Here is a 26,270-nt window from a genome sequence, read left to right as displayed (position 1 = left end):
TTTTCCTATTTCTAAAGATACAGTCTACTCTGTCTGACTGGAAATGTGTCTTTTACCATAAATATAACCTTTGGTTATGATACAGACGTTTAACACTTTATCACACTTAAATCCCTGACCCCAGTCAAACATTTCTTTAGGTTTCAAAGTGGTAAAAGATAGCACTATGCCATATTTCACTCTCCTAGCCAGGTTAGCTATTTTAGTTTTGGGGTTTTTGTTTTATTTTGTTTGTGTGTTTTTTTAATATGGAGGTTTTTCATTATGTGTACCCAATTTGTGCAGATGTTTTGAAAGGTGATGCAATAAAATACATTTTAGCTTTCTCTTTTGGGTAGAATAGAAACAAATAAAATTTACAGGTGCTGTGGAGCAAAGCCAAAGTTCCTGACCAAAACCACACCTCACCCAAATGAAGTTTGTTTAGCTGAGCTAGTGAAGAGACAGCAGAATTAAATCTGAGCCAATTTCTCCCTTAATGCATACACATCCTATAGTTAATGTAGCCAAAATTCTTGCAACCTGCAGTCCTTTAATCCCCCGTGACATTTGCTAAGTGACCCCTTGTTTGATTTTTCCCTGGAGGAGAAGTGGAGGGAAGCACTAGCATCTATGTATACACAATTTAATTCTGCAATTGCAATGCAAACGTACTTAAGCAAATCAGGAAGGGAGATCTGGAGTGTTGATTATCTTAATTTAATTGTTTCCCAGCTCAGTCAAAAGATCAGAGCTTGTTTATATATTTTTTTTCAAATGCTTTTCTTTATGCAAGTGTAATATGAATACTTATTATTTTACTTCCTCTCTGCCCCTCTTTTACATTACTTTTCTTGAGAGCAAAATTTCTCCAATTCTTTCCCCACTTTGTTGGACCAGGTATCCATGACTATAAAATGTCTGCACTTGAAAAATAAAGGTCTGTAAACTATAGCTTGAACCATGTTACTATGTGTAAAAATATTGATATGATTTTTTAGTTTTGATAGGCTTTCTATGTATGGATTTTTGCATTTTTCTCTTTTGAACCCATGACACAGGGCAATTTGTGGAGAGAAAAATTTGATTCTCTATGTAACAGACTAGTATAGCAAATACTGAAGTAGAGAATTTCTTCAGTCTTTACTGGGTCAAGAGCTCAGTATTAGCAAACAGTACATATTATGGAGGGGAGCAGCACAAAGTGTGTCATTTTTATGTTACTACTTTTAAACTGGCTAAAAACCGATTTGCCGCCCACTGCTGTTTTCCAGCATGATTCTCTGTTTCCCTCAGATCAGTATCATTTATTGTTTTCAGTCAGGATTTGCTGAAGGAGGGGGTTTGTTTCCATCATAAGGTGCAGTGTTCTTTCAGATCAGTAGAGTATTATACTGTTGCTGTCTATTACACAATAATTCAGTGTTTTCATCACTCCACCAAGAGTTTATAATCCAGCTACAGAAATTCCCCAGGTCAAAACATGGCATTCAGGGAGTTTCAGGGGCAAGCAATGTATTGCAAATCTCATCCTAGTGCTCAATTTGTAGTATGATAAACACTGATCAAACTTTGATAGTTTGACTGTATTTAATTTAGCAACTGTTTCCTTTTCGAGATAAACTTTGGCTTTCAAAAAGTTAAAGGCATAATTCTTGGGCCTGGGACATTCAAATTAATTGGTCTGTAGTGTAAAGCTTCACTACAGCTTGTGGCATTTGGGAAGATCTGCAGGAAGTCATGCAGTCAATTCTATTTTAATACCTAAATAGTAGTATTAATCAATAGATGGGATCCTATGAATCAAATTACAACTTGTGATTGAGGTGCTTAAAATCCATCTAAACAAAGATCTGGTATTTTTTGTTTCTCCCCCTGTCTAGGCCCCCTTAGAGACTGAAAAGCATTGGGTGCTGTTCAGTTGTCTGGAACTGCCTATTTTGTTGGCTACTGATACAGCTATGACTTCTAGTACTAAACAGAAGATTATTTCCTACCTCAAGCTCTGTGGTGATGGTTCAGACAGAGTGATACCTATGCTCTATACTGGTCAAGAGAGCAGATAGCTTTTTCTGGTCCTTTACTTTGTTTACTAATGACTTCTACTTATGGTCCTCATCCAGGAAAGATATCTGGGTTCTGCATCCTCAACTTGCATGTACCTGAATCCATGTTTCCTGTCTTCAGGAATAGTTTTTTCTTGTTTTCCAAGTAATCCCATAGTCATTATCATTCTCCTTACACATTGACAGTCTCTCAGCATACTGTAGGAACCAGGCACTCTTCTCTATGGTTTAAACCCCAAGTGTATCACCTGGTACCAAGAACTAACTAGTAAGTACTGCTGCTGTGGCTGTAATTCTCTTTCCTAGTAAAAGGCAGCCTTGATCCATCAGTGTCCACCTTGTAACATGGCTGGAAGGAACAGACCCTAGCTGGAAAGAACTGTTTGACACTTGCTATGTTCCTTTGCAACTAGGAAAGAGGGAGACTGACCTCACTCGGGCATCCTCTTGAGGCTTATTTGAGGCACATCTCACTGGAGGAGACAGGGAATATAAGTGTGTGTTTGTAGAAGGGTTGGATTTGCTAATCTACTCATCTCCCTTGTCCTGCAACCCTCCAGTATGCCCTGAAAAGGTGCTAGAATTTAGATGCAGTGAATTGCAATCTGTTGTATTAGTGAATAAACCAAATAAGTCCAGAAAAAATAATGTATATTGCATTTTAAGAGGAGATATGGTGACATTAAAACAATCAGTGTATTAGGATCCAGTAAGCAGTGTTAGTAAGAGGTGACAGGACAGGGAAGATGGAATAGAATACAATAATAAGGGCACAGCAGATGGCAGTTCTGGTACTAGGAGTACCAGCATGGTTCTCCTTCATCTGAGAGAACAGAGGAATGAGCGTGAAATAAGAAAAAAAAAAAAGGAAAAGACCAGGAAGTATATGTTATGAATTTTGCTAACAGAAAATACTAGACCAGAAAATACCAGCACTTTCCAGAAGAAGCAAAAGATAGCTTACTATTTCTGTCAGATTGCTTCTATCACTATAAAAAAGGTATTGCATACTTTACCACATTTCCAGGTTATTTCTCTTGAGGGCATATTTGAGGGCAAAGAAGAAGGGAAGGGGTACTGAGTGTTCTCAATTCCCTCAATTGTTGGCCAGTGTGTCCATACACGTTCAACAGGAATAGTCACTTTTCTCTCTTAGCACATCTGTGCATCTGCATCTATGTAGCATGTTTTGGTATTAAGCAAGAAGCAAAGAACTTGCAAGTTTTTGGAAATACCCGTCCAGATCTGTTTTGAAGGGTTTGCAAGTTTCTTTTTTTTCTTCTGCTCCTTCCTCACCCTGTGTTTGGGTTTGTTTTCTTTTTCAGCATGAAAACACAGAAGAACAATGAGCTAATGTTTAATGAGGATCATTGGAAATGAGTGATCAGGAAGTAAAAGAGTACCTAGAAAAACTAAACATAAATCAGCAGGGCCAGATGATGTTCAGTCAAGGGTTCTTAAAGAACTGTCAGGATAAACAGTGATCCATTTGCCATAATTCTGACAAGTCATTAAGAACAGGTGATGTACCAGGGGTCTGAAGAAGAGCAAATGGTTTACCAATTAGTTGTAAACTGGCAGATTGGACCACCTGGTTCAGCTGTATCTGAAATGTATCTTCCTTAAAGTTTTCCTCCCAGATCTTTCTTCCCGGGCTACTGGGTTCACAGTTTGTAACAAAGAGAAATAGCTGAAGGTTTTTGTGTAATACAGAAAAGGAAAGAATACACAAACAAAAACAAGCCCCACAAGCTTGATTTGGTCTTTAAACCTGGTTGTGTAGTTGCTACTTGTGAAGCTTGCTCTCTTCAGGTATTTTTCTTTTTCATTTTCAAAGGATCTTTTTATTCCTTTTTATCTGTGAGCCTCAGCTGTGCTTTCAGCACAGAATCAAGTTGGAGAGATTTAAAAATATAAATGGTCAAAAAGATGCTCGTATCATCGATCAATTTTGGCCATCAAGGAAAGAAAAATGCTAAATAAAATAAAAATGCCTTCAGTTTTTAATAAGAGGTCTATAAGTATGGGAAGTATTATTATTACTCTTCATTTTCAAACATGATGTTTATTTTTACAGGCAAGCATTAACAGTTATAATTTCATGTCTTAAGTGGGAGTGTCTTAGAACTAGCATGAACTGTGACTTTAAAAGTCATAATTTAGTTAAAATTGAGGTGGATAGTCAGATAAGGAAATATTATGAGATATTTAATATTCTAAAATTGTGAATATTACAGTCAAGTATCTCTCTAATAGTTCTTATGATTTTCTCAGTGTTTATGACTGTTAAACATACTTTAAAATTATTCATTTTCTTTTTTATGGACAGAAATTGTTTGGGGATGAAAATAAAATCTATTAACCCAATCATAATTTTAGGGTTATAAGCTTTTGTTGCATAGTATGAAAATAAAAATTCAGTCTCTGTCCAACATGCTTCTGTTTCCATTCAAGTATATACTTCAGAATGAAGACTTTTCTGCTTATCTGTGAAAGCTCCAAAGTATCACGAGAAGCACCTAACTAGACTTCAATTTTTTATCAAAATCCATACAAAACACTATATGGAGGAGCATTTAAATGTTAGTTTATGTAAAAGCTCATGGCAAATAAGGTTTTTAAAAATAAATAAATATTACCAGTGTTATCTCTATGCTTTCTGTATGGGAAGAAGCAATAGAGGGGGGGGGGGAAAAAAAAAAAAAAAAAAAGCCTGGATGTCTGAGCAGCTAATGTTTGTATCAAGAGGAAGAGCAAGGAGAGGCTTAATTCTGCAACCAGTTTTCACATTGAGTAACATCTGTTCATGTGAATAGTTCTATTGAGCTGCAGGCACACTCACGAGCTCCGAGAAAAGCCATGCTACTGTATACAAGTGGCTTTATGATGGTTAGCCCAGAAAAAGATCATTGGCATTGTTCAGATGGGCAAGGACTAGTCAGATTGAAAGAGATTTGAAGCCTGGGTACCCAACTAATATCTGAATTTCAAGGCTTTTCCTTTATACTATGAATTTTCTTCATAACTGTCCTCATTCATGCCTATTAAAATCCTCATGGATGGAAAAAATAGTTGTGAACAATAAGCCAGCATTTACAAGAAGGCTGAGTGACTGAGCTGAAGGGAGGAATGCTTCACAAGTCAGCCAAGGAAAATACAAAGGAAATCATCAGTCTGCACTGGGGCAGGATTTCTGCTGGACTGCAGAGAGAGCAGTGTTTGGTGTTACCACTTCATGTGCCCATGTGTATGTTCTCTTTGACAAATCTCCCTTGGGAGTCAGCAACACAAAGTGCATAGTTTACATCTTAATCTCTTAGATTAATATTAGCAATTATTATTTTTTAATTGTCTCCTCTTCCTTATTATTTGTATATATTCCAGTACCTCCTAAGGAGTCTAATCAGATAGCAGAGTTACAGGGAACATAGAGTACAACACAAACAAAAAATAAGCAACCTGTGCCCTGGAGAGCTCACAGTCTTCTTAGTGCTTCATCCATAGATTTCACATGTGAAACCAGAGCTATGGGGAAATTTTGTAGGAATGTGTATAAATTGTTTCCCCATTCCCATGAGATCCAGAATAATCCAGACCTAAAGTAACAATAAGCAGTTGTGTTGATTCAGTGGGTACAACCAGATCAGGGTTGTAAATGGGCTCTGGTGGCTTTCCTGAAGTTATCTTGCAGTTATGTGGCTCAGCTGAATGGAATTCAAAACCCCTGACTTTTCTCCTTGTCTCTTTGTCACTCTGCAATTAATATTCAGATAAAAAGAAAGTGAAAGTGTTTAAGTGATAATTTATTACACAACTCATCTGATATTACATCCATTTAGGAACTTAAGCTATTAAACACATTGCGGTTATTTTAATCCTGCAGAACTGGCAGGCTTTGGAGCAGATCCCAAATAAAGATCTATACTTCATATTATTAGCCACAGCCAGATTCGTATGATACTGTCTCAAAGTATGGTCCTTTTTTTTGTGAAATAGGAAAAAAACAATAGTTTTTGTTTTAGCCTTTAAAGCAGAAGTGTTGTGGCAGGAAAATCTGTATGTGATAGGAGCTAAGTAACAGAAGTAATTTAAGTCTGATAAAGCTTAGTTAAATTTTTAACCAACAGCTTTATCCAATTAAAAGATTAAAAAATGTAATTGAAAGGAACAAAAATATAAAATGTTTATTGCACATCCATGAGGAAAATCATGTACATTTAGTGTATGAAGTGTTTTATGTACACGGACCACAAAAAGTTAAAAAAACAGTCTTTAGGCTACAGAATTACAACTCAAAACAGTATAAAGTGCCAATATTCAGACATTCTGATCTTAATTGAGTTCTTTTGTGAAGGCCACAGTTTTCTGGACTCCATATAGTGTTCTACATTGTATTTTCCATGGTTTAATGCCATGAACTTTAGGATGCATACAGTGCTTTAATGATATAAGGAACTGTTTAAGCACTGGGAATTAACATTGGCAGTGTCATATTCCAAGATATTTTGGAGGAATATATGTGATGGAAAAAAATATCTCAAAATGTAGAAATTAACTCTGTTTTCCCTCACTGCTCTCTTTTTATCTTCCTCTTTGGTTTTGTTTGATTGTTTTTCATGCTATAACCAAAATGGCATTGATTGATTTTATTTTTTTCTGAGACGATACTTTTCCATTTATTCAAAAGATTTAGGACTGGTTCCAGCTCTCTTTATATCTGAATAGCTGAATTAAACTTTTGTTAAACTTTTTCTTTGCTTGAAATTGAGAGAACATTTGGTCTTAGAGTTTGTTTTTGTTTGATTTTCCTTGTGTAAATAAGGACAAGGAATCTTAGTTGAGTTTTTCAAATATTAACTGAATAGAGATGTTTCTGCACATCTTCATTTACTATTTGTGTATTTATCTGTTGAATTTGACAGTGCTTCCCAATCTCAATTAAAATTAAATATCTGGAATATTTTGTTACTCTAAGGTTTTGCAACAGTTTGGGGATTTGTTTCTATTTTTTTACAAATTCAAAAATAAATAAAACGAAAATAGCACAAACTCCAGAATTTTAAGCTAAGATTGATTTGGCAGTTCCCTTTATATTGATTGTATACAAAACAGATTCTTACAAGTAGTCAAAACACTAATGTTTTCACTTGTACTTTTTAAAGCCTTTTCAACTCAACATTGCCAGAAATTATAAGAAGCTGATAACTGCCATGCACTGTTACAGATGTTTCAGCTTCAGTAGTAAGGACTCAAATAAGTTTTTCAAGAACATTGATATTTTTAGTGTTTTGTAACTCTAGTGACCATTATCGAGGAAAGGCCGTGAGAAATGAGATATTTTAAAAGTAGCAAATGGCAGCTTTTACAGTTATTAAATAAAGCTTTGATTCATGTGGGTTGATGGCACAATTACAGCACATTCAATGCAACTCTTGAAATATGATTAATATAAACTGATATTGAAGTTAAATATTTAGATGATGCACAAGATATTTTTTTTTCTCATTTATTCCTGAAATTGTTTTCCTTTTCTGCAAATATCCCAAGCTCTTTCACACATACCTACAAACCTGGACGAATTCCCTTTTTCTTTAATTTCTCCTATTCATATAGAGGATGATCAAAATTATAATAAATTTTTCATAAGTCTAATATCAATAAATGAATATTTAATGAAATACAAAAACAGGCATGCAGAATAAACTGGGTTTAGCAGCTGTGAACAGGTTTTCATTTAGTGCATGGCACACTTACCTAGGACTTTTAGCTCAAGGAAATTAGATATGTTATAAACAGATGAAAAGAGAACTACGAGTATTTGTGCTTTATAAGGAGGTCTTTTTTTTTTTTCCATGTAACCCATCAGTTTTGAGATGTTCTCTCACAACCTTTAAAGCCCTGTTCCTTTTTATTTTAGTCAGCCAAAGCAGCTGGGTCTTTATAGCTGCAAAATGTTTGCTCATGACCAACTGCTGTTTTGTATACTGCTTTTCATCACTAGCAAATATTTAGTTTTTCCCTGTTATTCCACGCTTGTCATAACTTCTAGAGGAACAACATTGTAGCATGTCCAATGAATCAATGACTTCTTTTTGTCTCCTCTGGCCTGATTCCTCCCATGATGTGCTCACAGGGATGTGCTCACATGCAAAAGATCCCCCAGACAAGCAAATGAGACTCTGCTGACACAAACGTCCTTCCCTAGGACTCCAGCTCCAGGATGATCTCCTCAGACCTTCACAGCTTTGTGGTAGTAGACTGAAAGTAATTGGCTGGCCAAAATAATTCTAAACATGTTTTGAAATGTGATCAAAATATCTCATGATGGGGACACCTGATTCCCTTTTTAAATTGCTCCTGAATATCCACAGCCATTTGGCCTATTTTCAGATGACCACATCAGCCACAGGGTTTGTGATCTGTTGGCACAAATCCATCAGGACCTGTGATCTCTTCCTACAAGGCAGTGATTCTGATGCATCTGTGGTATGACCCTTGTCTAACAGTAGGTGCAAAAATAATGTATACAATAGATACAAAGGAAAAACATGGAAATACCCATCTGATACCTCACAACTGCCTAGAACTATATGTGAGACTGTTTGGGAATCCCAGGTCCTCTAAGCACACAAGAAGTCATAGCTCAGCAATAGAGCTCAGAAATGGAATAAACTTACTTATGAATTATATTTTAAAGCAACTATCCAATTATTTCATTTATGGAGAAAGGCAACATGCTTTTGCCAGATGGTGTTTCATATGGGGTCAAAAAATAATGAAGGAATTTGGCATTAGAACAGAAGTAACAAGAAAAGATGAGTAACTAGGGACTGCAAATTTGTTAGAGCTTTTTTTTTTTTTTTTTTTTTCCAAAAGCAAGGACTGTAATGGTTTTTGAGTCTCCTCCCTGTGGATTTATTTGTATTTATTACATTTTTGTCACACCTTGTTAGAAGTTAGCAAAGATAATTTTCAATGTGGTAAAACACATTCCCAATTCCCAGTGAAGTGTAGCATTAAAATAATTTGTACTTTCCTTTTTTAGATTGTTTATTAGAAATATTCAAGAGGTTTAATCAGTGGCTGGTAATGGAAGGTGATTTGTTCTTTACAAACATTTCTGAAGAAATTCCTTCAAAGCATAGTATATCCATCTGTATCACCAACAACATTTTGTTCCCATCTCGTAAAATATAAGTCTTGTTATAAGTGCTGGACAAATAAAACATGGAGGATTGTGGTTCAGACAAATCTAATCATCCTGGAATGCAAATAATATTTTTATGTCCCCATATTTCTTCAGAGTTCTTTTCCAACTGTGACAGTTCTGTGAATCTTTTTTCCTTATGTTTTTTTTATTTTTTCCCTTCCTTTTTTTCCTTGTGATGGTGGTCAGGCCATTGAATTCCACCTGAAATAACCTGTTCACTGGTAGATTTTGATACCTGAAATCTTTGTCTAAGAAAGAAATAAAAGATTGAGCGTTAGCCACGTAATACAGAAAGTCGTGATCTCCAGGCATTCTGTAGGAATTTTACATATTTCAAAGATTATTAAGATTGGACTTCAATGAGTATAGCAGAAGTGACTGGTTTTGCATCTCCTAGCAATCAGTTCATTTAGCTGTCTCATTCTTTCAAGTATTTTAAGTCTTCTACCAAACATCATCATTATTTCTCTGAACCCAGTATGTCAATTGAAATGACAGTTTTTCACTTTAGTTTGGAATTTTATTTTTAGAAGCTGCTTTATATTAAAATCTAAAATTTCTCATAAGAGTAGACATTCTTAGAGAAATATGAAATTTTAGTACATCTTTAGTATCTCAAAGGGAAAAACTTTCCCTAGGGGCATTTTGAACAGTTTTTGATAGATCAAAGGCGTGATTCTTCTTTAACGTTTCTTTTTTTTCCAGGAAAAATGCTCATTTTGCTTTAACCATGCCTTGGGAAAATACTATTAACTCTGGCCTTAAGGAAAAAAAAAAAGGATGGAAGGGATGGAAGGATTACAACCTGTCTTTTGCTATGCTAGAATCTAAAGCCAGATGTGTAATGCAAATGCTCTAGTGGAATATGGAGGGAAGAGGAGAGATAATCTAGTATATACAGATGCTAGCAGTCAAAATCACTCAAGCTGTAGTGAAATTTCCTTTGCACCTGGCACTGGAGGTGTTAGTGATGCCAGTTCAGTCCCCCAGCACAGATGTTCTTGTTGTGCCACTTCTTCTGTGTAACATTTAGGTTTCTGTTTAGCTCTGCATAGCAGACACAAGTACTGTAATCCAAAGACCACCCATTTATTAGTGCACCTGCAACTTCCACTTTCTTTAACTCCCTTAGTACATTGCAGTCCCCTTGTGCTGCTGATCCTGGTGCAAAGTAGTGTTGTGGAAAAGAAAATTCAGCTGCTATTACCATGCATTAATTATAATGACAAAAAAAATGGTTTGGAAAATAAATCCTACATTATAGTATACAAGTAAACCTGAATTTTCAGAGGCCTCAAATAATCAAGTGCAAACCTGTTTGTTGTACACAACCTTATTCATATTGAGCTTTCTGAAATCATGTACCATATAGTAGTTACTATAGAGGTAGGCCTGAATAAACAGATAAGTACTTAACAGTCATGCTTGAAATATGCATGTAGCTCATTTGATATCACTGAATATCCATGCTTAAATGATTTGTTGGGCAGAGGTAAAAATTAAGGTCCTTTAAAAACTTGTCTCGTAGCCATTTATTGAAAGTAATCTGAAAGTTGCAAGTTCCAAAATATTCATGAGCAGTCTGGTGTCCTACCAGATTAATGCCCATATTTAACCAAAAAAACCCCCTCCCTACCCTTATTTTTCAGTGTGTAGTTGATTAGCAAAAGGAAAATAAACCCAGAATGATTGTTCCAAACTAATTTGATCTGAGGTTTGCTCCTTCTGTTTGGGATTAGAGGCAGGGTTTGTCAGCCTGAAAGGTGTCTTGTCCTTCTGTACTGCTTGTCATGTTAAAGTTTATTAATTCATCCTACAAGTATTGCCATTAAAAATATATATTGTGCCAATAGCACATGCAATAAAAGTAACAATATAAACACACAACATGCCTCCATCGTGGCCCACCTAGAATCCCATCCTCTAAATAAAATTCTTCCAGGAGCTTCCCAAGTTCATATGAGTCTGAACTGAAAGAGTAATCCTATATCTGTTCTATTTCAGTTTTGGCCCTAGAGAGGGAAGTTAAACAAAGATACATAATGAAGATGAATTAATGAAGTAGAAAAGTAAAAAACTGTTCCTGTAGTGATGTCCTATCACAATGCCAGTAAGTGACCAGGGGGCTTGTCCACCCCCTGGAACTGTCTGAACACAGCTGGTCAGGAGTTATAGCAGAACTTTCAGATGGGATGACAACTATTTGAAGCAGTCCAGTCTAAAACCAACTAAAATGCACATGCATTCATACAACTCTGATCTCCTCATCTGTTCCTCAGGTGCTTCCAGGGAGGAAGCATACACAGCTTCTCTGGACAACCAGTTCCAGTGTCTCACCACCCTCACATTAAAGAATTTCTTCCTAAATCGCTGTCTAAATTGACCCTTTCAAATTGGAAGCCATTACCCCTCATCCTGTCACACCATCAGAAATCCCTAAAAGTGATGATTCATCCCATTAATTTTCAGAATGCTTCCCTGAGTTAGGCTTCCTGTTAATAACTAGAAGTGTATCCATTCTACATACTGTGATCTCCAAACACCACGGAATACTTGCATGTAGAGGAAGCAAATGAAATTGATTCTCACAAAGAGAAATTAAGATTAAATTAAGATGAAATTAAGTCCCCTTAGAAATGTACAAATCAAAGCTGGTTTTCATTGATCAGATTTCTACCTTTCCGTCAATATTACTGTATTTTTCTTTTCTAGGCTGTGGCATTTTTATAGGCTAATCAAATATCCAATATTACCAGGAGCCATTTAAAGTGAATGCCAGAACTACTAAGGAGTAATCTGAGAATTAGATCTATTTTTGTTAGTTGAAATGATCTTGAGTTGCTCATATTGTATTGTACCTGATGCTCAGTAATATGATAGTACCAATACAAATAGAAAGATATCCGGTTTGAAGTTCTTAAATATCTGTTAAAAGTGGTGAGCAGTCCAAGCACATTAAAATTCCATTTTCCCCCATACAAGTGTTTGCTGCAGATGACCCCCACTGATCTTAAATATATTTCTGTATCTGTAACTGAATAGAGGTTTTCCGTACAGCATGTTCTAATGGTACTCTGGCCTTTAGCCAACAAGGCACTGAATAAGGCTATTTTTAAAATACAGAAACTGGGAACAGCTGCAGCAATCAAATTTGATAAAAACAGAGAGGAACTTTGCTTTTTTTTTGCTTTTTTTTTTTTTTTTTTTTTTTTACGGTTTGTCCAAGTTTAGACTCCTTTCATAAATCGCCTTTTGTTCTGTTGGATGAAGGGGGTATAACAGTAACACAGTGAAATCCTTTTGAACAAATAACAGATTAAAATATTCGGGGACCTTTTGGTGCATCAGCATGTTCAATGCAATTGTACCTCAAACTATTAAAAGAATAAATCTATAAAAAAAGAATACATTTTGTCCGCCAAGATTTACCATAAAAGGCTTATCCATAATGATCTCCCAAAATGGAAGACGAAACCTCTTGTTTCAAACATTGAACATCTGAACATTGGTATTTGGGAGTACTTTTTGGGTGGAAGTTATTTTAATTTAATGCTCTGGTGTGGGTTTTGTGGGCTTTTTTTTAAAATTTCTGTTTCTTTACTTTTAATCAAAAAAGTTTCTACTAACAACTCTCCTTTCCCCTGGTAAGCTGGGGGAAAAAAAAAGTTCACTTAAGGAGAAATTTTACAAAGGCCTTCTGTGCACATTCAAAAGTTTCAAAAAATATTTAATTATAAGAACTGATTATTCCTTGTTTGCCCTCCTATATTTTTTGAAAGCTTGTCATTCAATGATTAATGAGAGTCAGGAGATGATAATACACACCCCAAAAAATCCATTACAAAGTAGTAGGCTGAGTTGGATTTTTTAAATGATTCTGTCTGAGGATGGAGTCCCTGTGCTAGGCTGATGCAAGACACTAATAATGGTTGAAATCTGGACCCCACTGAAGTCAGTAAGAGTTTTCAAAAGAGACAAGATTCTATTGATTGCATTCATTTTAAATGTCAAAAATAGCACCCGTGTATTCTAACCATATTAAAGCTATTTAGTGCAACATCAATTCAGATGATGGTGCAAAAATGTACTGAATTTCTCACATATGCCTAAATATGGGTGTATATCATGTGTGTGTACATCCACACAGATATAAAAGGTCTGCAGTTTTGTGTGTATTTATATATGTAAAATATCCACTTAATTTATTATCACTGCATCTGAGTATCTCAGATTTTACAGCAGTGACATCTTCCTTTCTTTAGACTAAGAGGAAGGCTTAACTTGTTTTGGTTTCAAAACAAGAAAAAACTATGAAGAGAAGAGTAAAGACTTGAGAATCAATACTGGCATGAAAAAGATATATGGAGCCACCTGATTTTTCATGTTTACAAGTAAAGTCAGTGAGTCAAAATACTCAAAAAACTGGGTCAAATGCTATAGATAGAGGATTTGATATGTATCCTTGAAGTCAGTATTAATAGGGAGAGCAGACTTTTAAAAGCGATGGGTTGAAATTCTGTTTTATATCTTGTCTCTGCCACAGACTTCATGTGTGACCTTTGCTAGGTCAGTGTTGCAGACCCATGCGCTTAACTCTTCCATGTCTATACACAAATGTCCATCTGAATATAAGAACAAGCCCTTAGCTGGGTGTAAGAAAAAACATTTTGCAAGAGCTAAACTTGTCTATGCATAATTTTCACTTTATAAAATGGACATAATAGTTTTATTTTCCCCCTATTCTTTGTCAGTTTTATTTCTCTGTGTTATAAATTCTTGGAGGGAGACAAGAGCTGTCTTTTGTTTTATGTCTGTGAATCAGTAAAAAAACAGAACTTTGACATCATCTAGACCTCCAGGTACAACTCAGATGTAAAGAATTATAAACGTTGAGTTGAGTTACCATAGGTAGTTTCTCTAAAGCAAAGCATAACAAAACCCAGGATGTACAGGTTGCTCTTGATTTACTGATTTTTATTTTTATCAGGAGTCTAGAAAAAGCCATTCATTTGAAATCGTAGTACTGTGACATTAAACATATTTTAACATCTATAAAACAACAGTACCAGTCCCTTTGTACAGAAGAGTCCCCACATTCCTGTGTAATGGGTAACTGTAGATTTAATACATGTCCTGTTCTAGGAAGATTCTGAAGCATTTGTGTGGTACAGAGCACTGAGCTCAGAAGGCTTTCAAGGATCCTTTGGCATCCTGCCAATTTTCAAACTCTTATCCAGTATTTTAACTGGAACCAAAAAATTTCCAGTGTGATGATTACTAAGGTTTGATTACATTTAGTAACCATGGAGCCCCTTCTCTTCGAAGACAAACTGCTGCCAGAGACAGATTTACCACTGACCAACAGTGGTTTTATGCAAATGTGCCTTGAGTGAGTGCAGTACCCCCAAGTTTTAATAGACTCATTCAATCTCTTGCCAGGACAGCAATATTTATATGTTGCAAAGATAAATTGGATATCAAAACCAGTTCCATTACAGAGGGAAAGTTCTCTATGTAAATCAGTGTTTCTAATCACACCATGCTTCTTCCCACCCCCTCTCCCATTTTGCTTTCCTTGCTGTATCTTCATAGATGAATTCCAAATGTGTTTTTCTCTTGTGTGTTCACTTTGAATATTGCAGTGTTCAGCTAATGCCAAGCTAATGGATAATGTAAACTCCTCACTACAAAACTTTAAAGTCTCCAGGTGTGTTGTTCATGCCTTGGGGGAGTGCTATAGAGCACTTATATTCACCTACAGTGTTTTGTCTGCCACTTATGCAAGCTTCTGTTTGGACCTCTCTCCTGCTGCCTGATGGGAAGAAATGGGCAGTCATCTGACTTTATCTCATCCTCAGGAATGAGTGCAAGGGGTCAGATGCCCCTCTGCATGCTGGTGACCAGCTGCTGACAGCAGCTCTCCCCTGGGAGAGATGGCTTTGTTTACTGATGGGACTAATATGAGGAGACACGTGAAGTACTTTGGTTTGTGAAAGAGGGCAGGAAAGGCACAGTGCTGTGAAAACATTCCCACACACTCTAATGGCTCATTCACATAGAAAACAAGCCAGAGCCTTCAGCTCTTTCACAGAGCTCAAAGTAGAACAAACGGACTCAGGAACCCCAAGGCACCAGTCAAAAAATACTTTCCTGATGCACTGATACTGAGATGCTCTCCATGATAGCTTACCTAGGAGACTTCAGCTCTCCTTTAGGCAATGAAATGATCTGGCTAGATTGAAAACTTACACATATCTGGTAATTGCTGTTGTTCCCTGTTAGCTGCTAAATTATTTTTGGAAATCTAACCTTAGTTTCCTAAACCTAAACCTCCTAAAACTGATTATAATAGGTGAAACTTGAATTGGAGAATATTATCATTACAGTAACCAACTGTTTGTTTTCTCTTTAGAATAGAATCTGTAGAATAAGTGCAGAAGAAATACAATATGCCTAAAAAGAGAGAGATTTTTTTCTCTGTAGTTAGTAGGCACACACAGGTGCACACTTTACACAGAACTACAGAATCATTGAGGCAGGAAAGGACCTCTGAGATCATCAAGTCCAGCCTATGAGCTAACACCACCACATTGGCCAGACCAGGGCACTAAGTGCCATATTCAGTCTCTTCTTAAACACTTCCAGAGATAGTGACTCCACCACTTCCCTGGGCAGTCCATTCCAATGCCTGATCACCCTTTCTGTGAGGAAGCACTTCCTAATATCCAACCTAAACCTCCCCTGGTGCAGCTTCAGGCCATGCCCTCTCGTCCTGTCTAGAATACAATTTGAGAATTGGAAAGAAGTGATTTTCTGAGTTAGGTCTCAAACACGGTTGGGATACACGTCATGGAATCAGAAGCTGAATGAGATTTAGTGAACAGCAGCATTCATTATTCTGGTCCAAAATGTATAAGATGTATAAGAAAACATGAACAGTGGTAGTAGGTCAACCTACCAGTTCATGTAGGTCAGTGTCTGACCTCTAACACCAATCTGTGCTGCATGATTAGAAATAAAGCATAAGAAAGCAAACTTACAGTGATTCTTCTGTCAAGATATCTTACCAAATACATATCAATTTGTGATTTAGGGAATTCTGAATTATAGTATGGCATCATAGTAAAACAAAGTATTATGTAAAAAGGATTCCCTGCTTGTTCTAGAAGTCCTATGAAACTCCTTAGTTCTTGCATTTTGAGACATATTAATTGCAGTACTTTCCTCACCTACTTCATTACACTGATAATTTTCTCATCTTTCCTCCATTCGTTTCTTTGCTTTTTGAAGGGTCCTAGTCTAAATTATTTTTATACAAAAGTTGCTCTGTATTTGTCACCATATATGTTACTCTGTCATTTCCAGTTACTCGGTATCTCCTGTGCATTTGTGAGCGGGCCAGAACTACAAATTCTATACTCTATGGATACACCAATCATAATATTTGATTACATTTGGTCACAGTTGAGCACTGAGCTCATATTTTCATAGAGGTAGCCACATTAGCTGCATAATCTTAATTTCCCCATGACAGTATGAATTGTAGCCTAGCAAAATAAATATGCATGTATATATGGACATACAAAAAGTTTATTTTTAAATGTAATACATATGCATATAATCATCTACATATTTATATTTAGCTCTGTGATGTCATTAGAGCTGTTTCCCCTTATAGGCACTAAGTTACATATATTGAATTTTCTGTCTTCATATAGCACCGTTACTAAAATATTTTTATAATTTGCTTTTGTCTATGCTTTTTTGCATTCTTGGTAATTCACTGTCTGATTCTATTTCCATTTTTCTATTTAGGGGTATATGTTGAGCAGTACAGAAGCCAGCACATATCTTTCTGAGAAATCAGTGATAACCTTTCCCCAGAATGAAGAGTTACTTCCCCTTTGCTATCTTTAGGTTTAATAGAAGACCTGATCTCTTTTAATAGAGCTTAGTCTCTTTCAGACTCTTCAGTGGGAACCTTTCAAGAACAAATGTAATCCATTCACTGATGTCTTGACCCTTTTTATTCAACCAGTGTACCTCTAACCATGTAACATCTTTCAAGAATGGGACTGAAATATACACTTTTCCACTTTTGTTCACTCTGAGTTCTTGTCTAAGTCAGTACAGTTCAAGGATTTGTTGAAATTTATATGAATATGCAAAAGTATGAGGTCAAATATATTAGTAAGGGCAGGAGTATGAACTAACCCTAAGTTGGTAACTGCATGTTATGTTTGCTTTAGATGTTACTGCTTTTGAAGGAAGGTTGTCTCTAATTTAAACTTGAGTCTAAAAATATTCATATTTGGCCTAAAATAACCCTACTTTGGGGAATATGCCTCCGAAAATGTTAAGTTTTTGAAAGGGCTTAACTTTCTTGGTATATAAGAGTATTCTTGGTATATAAGTTCCATCTTCTAGTGTTTAGTATACTGCATTTTTGTAAGATGTGTGGTGTAGATTAAAGGGTAGGATTTGGCCCTTTGTTACCTGCTGTTACTGGCACTAATCTCAAAGCTACTGAAAAATGATGCATCAAATTTATATCACTGCAAATGTCACTATTCTGAATCTTGCATATGTTGCCTGAGCTGTCAGTAATAAAAATCTGTTCTTAATTATTCTCTGGTTTAAAAAATAATAATTTCATAATAATCCAGTGAATAGGAATTTTATGTTGTCTTTGGCTGGAAACAATTTAATGATTTGGTGCATATATAAAGTTCTGTGTGTTTTTATTTTATAACAGATTTTGCAAATGAGTAGGACTTTTTCCCATGTAAATTCCCATGGCTATAAAGAAAGGCAGAATTTGTTTAAATCTGAGTTAAATTTAAAAGTGACTTACGGAAAACATTTTAAGATAAAAACAATTCATGAGAAAGCCAAACATATAAAATTAGGGTTACATGCATTACAGAAATGCAAGCTATAAAAATGTAGAGTTAAAATTAATCATATTGTATATTTTAATTTCTTGCCCATCTTAGTGGTTTTGTTTAAAAGGAAATATTAGGGTTTATATTTACGTCAGTGATACAGGGAACTGTTTTTACTGTGATGAGAAAATGAAAATAGCAAAGAATATTAAATAAATGTAAGAAAGAAAATTAAGGCTTTGCATAGTATCACATTTTCTGGTCTGAAGAAGTATAATCCAGACTATAAATCCTATTTTGCTTTTACGACTTTTGTTTACTCCCCCCATCACAGTACTTCTTTCAGTTAATTATCTTCATGCAAAGCCCAAAGAAGTGAACAGAAAAGACTTTCTTTGGAACTTTGGGCTAGTCTGATAGATATGATAATTGGCATGACATTCTACCTTCATTAAAGGTTGAAGGGTTTAGAAGATACAAAGAGTAATGTGCTCGGTTTTGTTTTATCAGTGTGATGATAGATGCTAACATTTTACTTCATTTTTTTGCTTCACTGAATACTGTACTTTTTGAAAACAAGTCTATTAACATCTAATCTATAAAACACACATAATATACAGCTAAAAAAATGGTCCTTTCCTTGTCCATCTGGTCTTGGCACCATGTATTTAAACATGAGCATAGAAAATCTTTCATACAAAACACCTTAGTTGATTCTGTGTAATATTTCTTTGTCTTGCTAGGTTGCTTCTCAAACCAGACTGCTATCTCAATGGTGAGGTTTCTGGTTGTATCTCTGTATCTGAAATTCTAGGCAGAATTTGTTTTTGCTGCTTTAAGTCAAGCAAACTAGTATTTATTTTGTAAAGATGTTATTTGTTTAAATATTTGTAGAAATTAAGTGCCAAAAAAACTATGTAATCCAGGTTCAATGTGAAACAAAAACATATAATTGGATGCAAAGAAGTAAAACAAAGTTCAGGAAAGCTACATGAATATTTTTTTCTGCCTCTTTTTTTGCATTGACTTAGTGCACTAATTGAGACAAAGATCCAATGCAAAAAATAAGTGGTCTCTTAATTAAAGATGCTAATACTGCATGCATACAAAGGCTAAATTAGAGTTGTACACATTGTCTGGGAAGAATTATATAAAAGAAAATCCAGTAGGGTCTAGAGGGTCTAACTTTTCCCTTACCAGATTTTGCATATCTCTTGAAACAATGCTCTGCATACATTTTAAAACTCATTCTGTGAGTGTCAGGTAACTTAAACAAAGGAGTCTCTCCTGTTTTCTCATATACTAAGATTATTTGGGTAGTACGTATTGCTGTCTTTTAGAATAAATTTGGTCAGGACATTTTAGAATGGTGTGACAATAAGTCCAGATGTGTCTAGCTGAAATAAATTTTTAAGAATCATAATTTTTGCCCGTTCTGTTCTCTACATCTTTTATTATTATCTGATATTCTGCAATTCTTGCTAATCAGGATGGCCACTGTAAATTCTGTATACATAAAACATTTTTTTTTTTACTTTTGCAGATCTGAGTGATCAGCTTATGGAAGTAGTTGGTCTGGAAGGAGCCATGGAGATGGGACAGATATACACAGGTCTGAAAAGTGCTGGAAGGCGGCTTGCACAGTGCTCATCTGTTGTCATCAGGTATTGGCACCTTGAATTTGTACTGCTCTGTTGTAATTAAACAGCAAACTTTTATATGTTTAAGTTCTTTGGTAGTTTAAGAGTCATATATAGTGTATTTATTTCTTTTGAAAATATTTTTTATATGAAATACATTTTCTTTTAATGTGTCAAAAAAACTCGAAAAAGGGCATTTACACTCAATCTTCACACATTGTAGTCAGTTGTCATTTCATCCTGTGAAGCAATATTGTTAACCAGTTGGAGCAGGAGGCATGAACATCATAAGTTTTATTGATAAAACCTCTGTGGAATTTTGAGGAAAAAGTCAAAGTAGTCTACAGAAGTCAAAGTAAACTGGTTTTAATTTATTTGTTATTTACTCAACACTGACAAGTCAGTATTAATAGATACATTAGAATATATAAGCTGCTAATGGTGGAGCTAATTTAGTTGGGCTTTATCATTTACTATGCTAGAAGTGACCAGAAAATACACAATAGGGCAAACTTGGGCTAGGACAGAGGGAGAAAATAATTAGTATGACTTTTGGATTATGTAATGACTGGAAAAGAGAGAGATGCTCAACTTTACTTCAGTGAAGAATTTCACAGGAAGAATTTTCCAAAATCTTAATAAAATCATGTGATGCAATTATAAGCCCCAAAAGCCTAAAAGGAGAACAGCAAGAAAAACTTTAAGCAAATAAGTACAATTGGTGAAAGCACCTGTCATATTTTTGAGACCGGCCTCAAGGACTGGGTGATTTTGACTTCAAAAGTACTTTCTCGAGTGGGTGAGGCAGAGAAATAAGAACACAGAGGCCTTTCAACCTTCTCTGGGTACTAAGAATTTTTATAATCCCACGTCAGCAGTACCGGGTCTGCAAAAGACTCAGAAGTCTTCCAAACCTATAAAGTGAGAGGTCATTGAACATTATTCCTTTCATCTGTTTATGGCTCCAGATGACATTGGATAATGCCATTAACTCTTAGTCATTTTCAAGTAGTGCCCAAGGCAGAATTTCTGCTGACCAACACAAGTGCCCAGTTGGCTCCTTTTTCTATTATTAAATTTATCTGCTCCATGTTATTTCTTGTAGTCTTGTATGCATACTATTGTAATGCAGAAATACAGGGCTGGAAATGACCCAAAAGGATCATCCTTTTTTTTGTTTTATTTTCGCATTTGTCTCTACTTTTCTTAAGGTGGTATCCAAAACTAGACAGGACGTACTGATTGTAGCTTTATGTTAAAATCAGTACCCTTTCACTAATAATTTAAATTTACAACATGGTATGTTAAAGCCTCTGAATATATTGTAACTTCCATGTTATCAAAATGCTGTCAAACACATAGTTAGATGCAAGTGTAAATACTTCTTTTACGGTGCTAATAAATAGTGATGGTAAATTTCCTTTCTAATAGCCAGACTTAACTATAAAAATAGTAGTTACCTTTATCTTTTCCATCATTAAGGCTTATTCCTGAAGTTCTTGAGTTTTCACAAATTACAGATTATTATCCCATGAGCGAGTTGTGTATTACCAGCAAGATGTGTGAATGTTTGCAATGTTTTGGCTTTGTGTGTTGAAAGTAAAACTAAGCCTACTAAGTGAGTAGGTTACTTTTGTAAACAGGTTGTGTCATACTGGAGATTGCATAGAAGTTTAGGGGTAAATCAGGATTACATGTGTGTGCTGTCACATATTCTCTGATTAATAAATATATTTATCAATTTTGTCTAGTTACTTTTATTTATACTATGAAATATATCACTTTAGGACCAGCAAGTCTCTGCCTATGCAGATAGATGGAGAACCTTGGATGCAAACTCCTTGCACGGTAAGGATACTGAAAATACTGGGGATACTGGGATACTCTGGGAAGAGAGCTGAATGACAAGTTTAGGAACCTTTTTAATGAATAACCAAAATTGCAGTAGCAAGAAACATTAACTGACTTATATACTTCGACTTCTTCAATGATAGGAACAGCATCTTTCATTTTAAAAGGCAACCAGTGTCTTTCACATTAATTCATTTTCCTTAGGTAACATCTTCACACACTTGCAGAGCTCAACGTTAACTGCATTTTCAATTTATCATTCTAGATTTTGTCCTTCAGTTTAGGATGGAACAAAAAGGCATTTATTTCAGTGGTTTGGAAAATACTTAAAGGATGCAGTCCCAGTGTACCTTTTCCCAGTGTGATAATTTATTTATGATGATGTATCAGATCTATGGTCTCTATTGCTGAGGAAGAACCAAAGTTAGTTTTGATGTTAGAGTGTATAAAGTAACAAATCATTCTTCAAGTATTGAGGAAGATCTCCATTGTGTTTGTGAGAGTTCTTATCAAGGACAATTTCTTGGAAGCTGGAGTCTTGAATGTACTGAATGAATGATACAATAGAAGTAATATTGTCAAAATTCTTACAGTTTAAAGGAGAAATTAAGGAATTTATTTAGTCTCTTGCTTCAGTGCTGACACGTGGCAGTAAACATCAATTCAGATATGATAGAACAGGATAGGACAGGATAGAACAGTATAGGAGCTTGCTCAGAGGATGTTCTTTGAGTAACTGTTTGCAGACAACACAAGAATGGTGTAGCTCAAAAAACTCCATTTGTATGGCTCTCTGATAAATTATAGCAACTGAGCATTTGGAGATGGTGTTGAAGAAACTGAACTCTTTTTTGTTGAACATAGACTTAGTAACATGTTCTAATATGCCTTTTTACTAACTTGGTTTCTCTAAAGACTCGTGTTTTTAAGTACATTTATGTACATGAATTGCTGTAACCTTGCAGCTTGTAAGTATGACAAAACAGTAATGTGACAAGGAAGAAATGCACATAGGGGGAATTCTCCAAACCAGGGTACTGGATCACTTTCATTAACTTTATGTCTGTAGTAAAATTAAACACTACACAAAAAAGTAAAAGGGAGGACCTTCAGTAAGGTGCTAAGAGGTATGGAAGCTGATGTTGTATGGGTTAGGATAAAATAAGAGGATTGTGATTTTTTGTGCCTCCCAGATACATCATAGTTTACAGCTGAACAGCAGGGAGAGTGCCTGAACTCTAATTCTCTATGTTGAGAGCTCAAATGCTACAAGAAGAGGAAAACCATGTGAACACACCCTGTGCGAAGGCAGAACAGTGGGGATTTTATGAGATTTATTCCAGGAAACGTTTGGAGTTAAGAGATATCATTATCTTCACCTCTTCTAGAGCTACAGCACAGTGCAGAGCAACAGTATAGAACCCAGTGATTACTTGTTGAAGAAAAAGACATGTAATTTTTCTGTTGCCAGATTACAGAAGAGAATTTATGGAAGGATGTTGGCAATAACATGCACTTTTTTTTGTCTTGATTGCTTGCTCTGCTCAAAATCCCTACTATCTGATTGATAATGCTAGCAGAAGCTGCCTTCAAAATTGAGGACAAACCTGGAAAAAGAGATGATTCTTAGATTTCAATTACTGCCTTGTGCAAACAGTAAATTATTACTGATAATTGCTGTTAAAATACCATTTTAAACAGCATAGAATTGGCATATACTTTTCAGTGGTATCCATCCTTTTTTGCTATAGTATTGTTAAGGGAATAGAAAGCTGAGGTGGGGCTTTTCAGAAGAGGGGATAGTGAGAGGATAAGGGGTTATGGTTTTAAACTGAAAGAGGGTAGATTTAGGATAGATGTTAGGAAAACATTCTTCACCATGAAGGTAATAACACACTGGAATAGGTTGCCTAGACAGGTTATTGATGCCCCTTCCCTGGAAGTGTTTAAAGCCAGGTTGGATGAGGCCTTGTGCAGCCTGGTCTAGTGGGAGGTGTCCCTGCCCATGAAGGGGGGTAGGATCTTGGTGTTATTTAAGATCCCTTCCATCCCTAGCCATTCTATGATTCTGTGTTTCTATGATAAAAAAAACATACTGTTGAAAGTATTTATTTCCTATGAGAAACTATTTGAACTATTTGTCTAGGCTACTGCATCCTTATGAATTTAGATATAAAATTACTATTTTATGCTATCCATTTTTCAGGAATTTTTTTTTTTCTCTGCTGGGGAGCTTAGTATTTATTATTTATTATTTATATTTATTTATATTATTTATTATTTATTATTTATATAGTATTTATTGCAAGAAGCAATTGCTTCTTGCATTATTTTACATATACCCCGCTCTGTTTTCTATGTCTTACAAAAGAAAAAATATGTATGGTCCAGCCTCTCCCCTCCCCACTAGTTCTAACTATGTTACAGTTTGTCGTTGAAGTTCTCTGCCAACTAGCTAGGAAATCTTCCTGAGATGATGACAAAGGTGGATGTTGGCTCCAGATTCCTCAGAAGCTGTGGTCTATGATTTTTCACTCATGCTACCAGTTTTAGTATTAAAGAAATAGACCTGTGCTTCTTTAAATATCTTTCATCATCTTCTATTGCACACAGACAGCTAGCATCCCTAGACAAGAACAGGAATGTGTTTTTCTAGGTCCTGTGTATCCTAAAAAATGTGAGTGGCTTGGTCTAGAGGTCTGTCATCAAAAATTATTCAGTAAGTTTAACCCAGGCAGACTGCAGTGTCTGACAAAGTCATTCTGCTCTGCTATAATAAGATGCAGAATCTGAACATCAAATTGTATTGTTTTCACTGTTTTTTATAGAGGAGGCTTTGGGAGAAGGAAAGATGATAACGTTATGTTAAATATCTTGTCTGATTAGCTGAAGAGGAAATTCTATCAGAACTCTACCAGACAAATATAGCAACATGAAAGATATCTATGGTTTCACCTGATCTCCAAACAGGTCATTAATAGTAATGAAACTTCAAAGACTCTCCAGTTAATTCAATAAACTTCTAGCTTTAGCCATCAGGATTTTTTTTTAAGAAAAGTAATCTTTCAGTTTAGCCACATAAATTATTAGCATTGTTTGGAATCCATAAGAATGTTCCATCTTAATTAGCAATAACTGTGATTTTGGTTCTTTCATCTATTCCTGAATTGGTTGGCATCATATCTGAGTGACAAGCTGCTAACAACATTAGATTAGAAGTAAAAGATAGACATGTCTACAGAAAAAACAACAATATTGCCTAAATGAACAAAAAAATCCATAGTCAGAGCCTGCCTAGGGGATTGCCATAAATGTAGTTTCAGATATATTCTGAAACATACTATTTACTGATAGGAAAACATGTAGTAAGCCATTAAATATTAAAACTTAGAACTAATATTCAAAATATTATAATTTGAATGCACCTTAAAAATATGTTTTGAATTAATGAATGGCTCCTCTCTATAGTAATCACAATAAACCAGGGCAAGAAAAGTGAGTCAAAGATTTTCTTTCATGTAGTATTATTGGCTGCAACACCCCATAACATGAAGAATCAGGGGCTCATAGAATGGCCAGGAAGGGCTGGAAGGGACCTTAAAAATCATCTAGTTCCAGCCCCCCTGCATGGGTAGGGACACCTTCCACTAAACCAGGTTGCTCAAGGCCCCTGCTCAAGGTTATCTACAACTTCCTTGGGCAACCTGTTCCAGTGTCTCACAACACTCAAATTAAAGAATTTCTTCCTAGTGTCTAACCTAAATCTCCCCTCTTCAAGTTTGAAACCATTTCCCCTTGTCTTCTCAGTCCATAGCTGAGTAAAAAGCCCTACCCCACCTTTCTTGTAGGCCTCTTCAGATATTGGAAGGTTGCTCCAAGGTCACCAGGATGAAAAACATCCATAACTTCTTTAGCCTGTCTTCATAGGGGAGATGCTCCAGCCCTCTGATCATTTTAGTGGCTCTAAAATGGCTTCTCAAAGAAACTGCAGATGTTTTCTAGACTCTTTAGACTGTCTGTAAAGTATCTTCTTTCCATGTCACCAAATGTATTATTTTCTTACCAGTTGTTTATAATTGGAAAATTTAAACATTTTGTCTGCTGTTTTAAAGAGGAATTGGGTCCTAGGCTGATTTTAGTAGAATAATAGCCATTTATTACATAGTTAATCCATAAATTGAAATCAATCACTACAAAAAGTTTTTGCTGTTGCATCTTTCAGCAACAATGTCCATACATTCCTGTTTCAAGCCCAAAGTGGTTTTCTAACTTTCTAACACTTTATTTTGCAGCTGGTCGTTGTTTTTTGTGCTCACAGGAACACTACACATTAAATAGTTTTGTTTTCATATGCTTTTCTTTTTTTTTTTTTAATTTCACAACAGAGGTTTTTGTAATTGACAAAGCAATTTACTGCATGTTTGCTTTCTGCACCCCAGACAAATACTTTAACATGTAATGCACCTTTCTTTCCAGTTCAGATTGTTAAAAAAAGAATTAGTTGTGACTAATTGCCAATTAATTTGCAGTGGTCTCAGGGAGGAGGGGGAGAAAAACAATTGCACCTACTAATTAAAATTTAAAATATTCCAAAGTGTCATCTTTAGGTGTCTGTGGAATACATAATTTCAATTTTTAG

General features: G+C 35.5%; 1 protein-coding gene across 4 annotated transcripts in view; it reads left to right on the top strand.

Moving 5' to 3' along the window:
- DGKB (diacylglycerol kinase beta) overlaps window positions 1–26,270 on the top strand; it is a 327,271-nt gene that overhangs the window by 294,737 nt on the left and 6,264 nt on the right. For all 4 annotated transcript variants that reach the window (XM_071735359.1, XM_071735357.1, XM_071735360.1 and 1 more), the window contains 2 exons: window positions 19,684–19,804; window positions 21,568–21,628. In XM_071735359.1, coding sequence (XP_071591460.1) covers window positions 19,684–19,804; window positions 21,568–21,628 — 182 coding nt within the window. The remainder of the gene's footprint in view (window positions 1–19,683; window positions 19,805–21,567; window positions 21,629–26,270) is intronic.

This window comes from Heliangelus exortis, chromosome 2, assembly GCF_036169615.1.
Source record: "Heliangelus exortis chromosome 2, bHelExo1.hap1, whole genome shotgun sequence".
NCBI classification, from domain to species: Eukaryota; Metazoa; Chordata; class Aves; order Apodiformes; family Trochilidae; genus Heliangelus; species Heliangelus exortis.
This window is presented reverse-complemented; position numbering and strand designations above follow the sequence as displayed.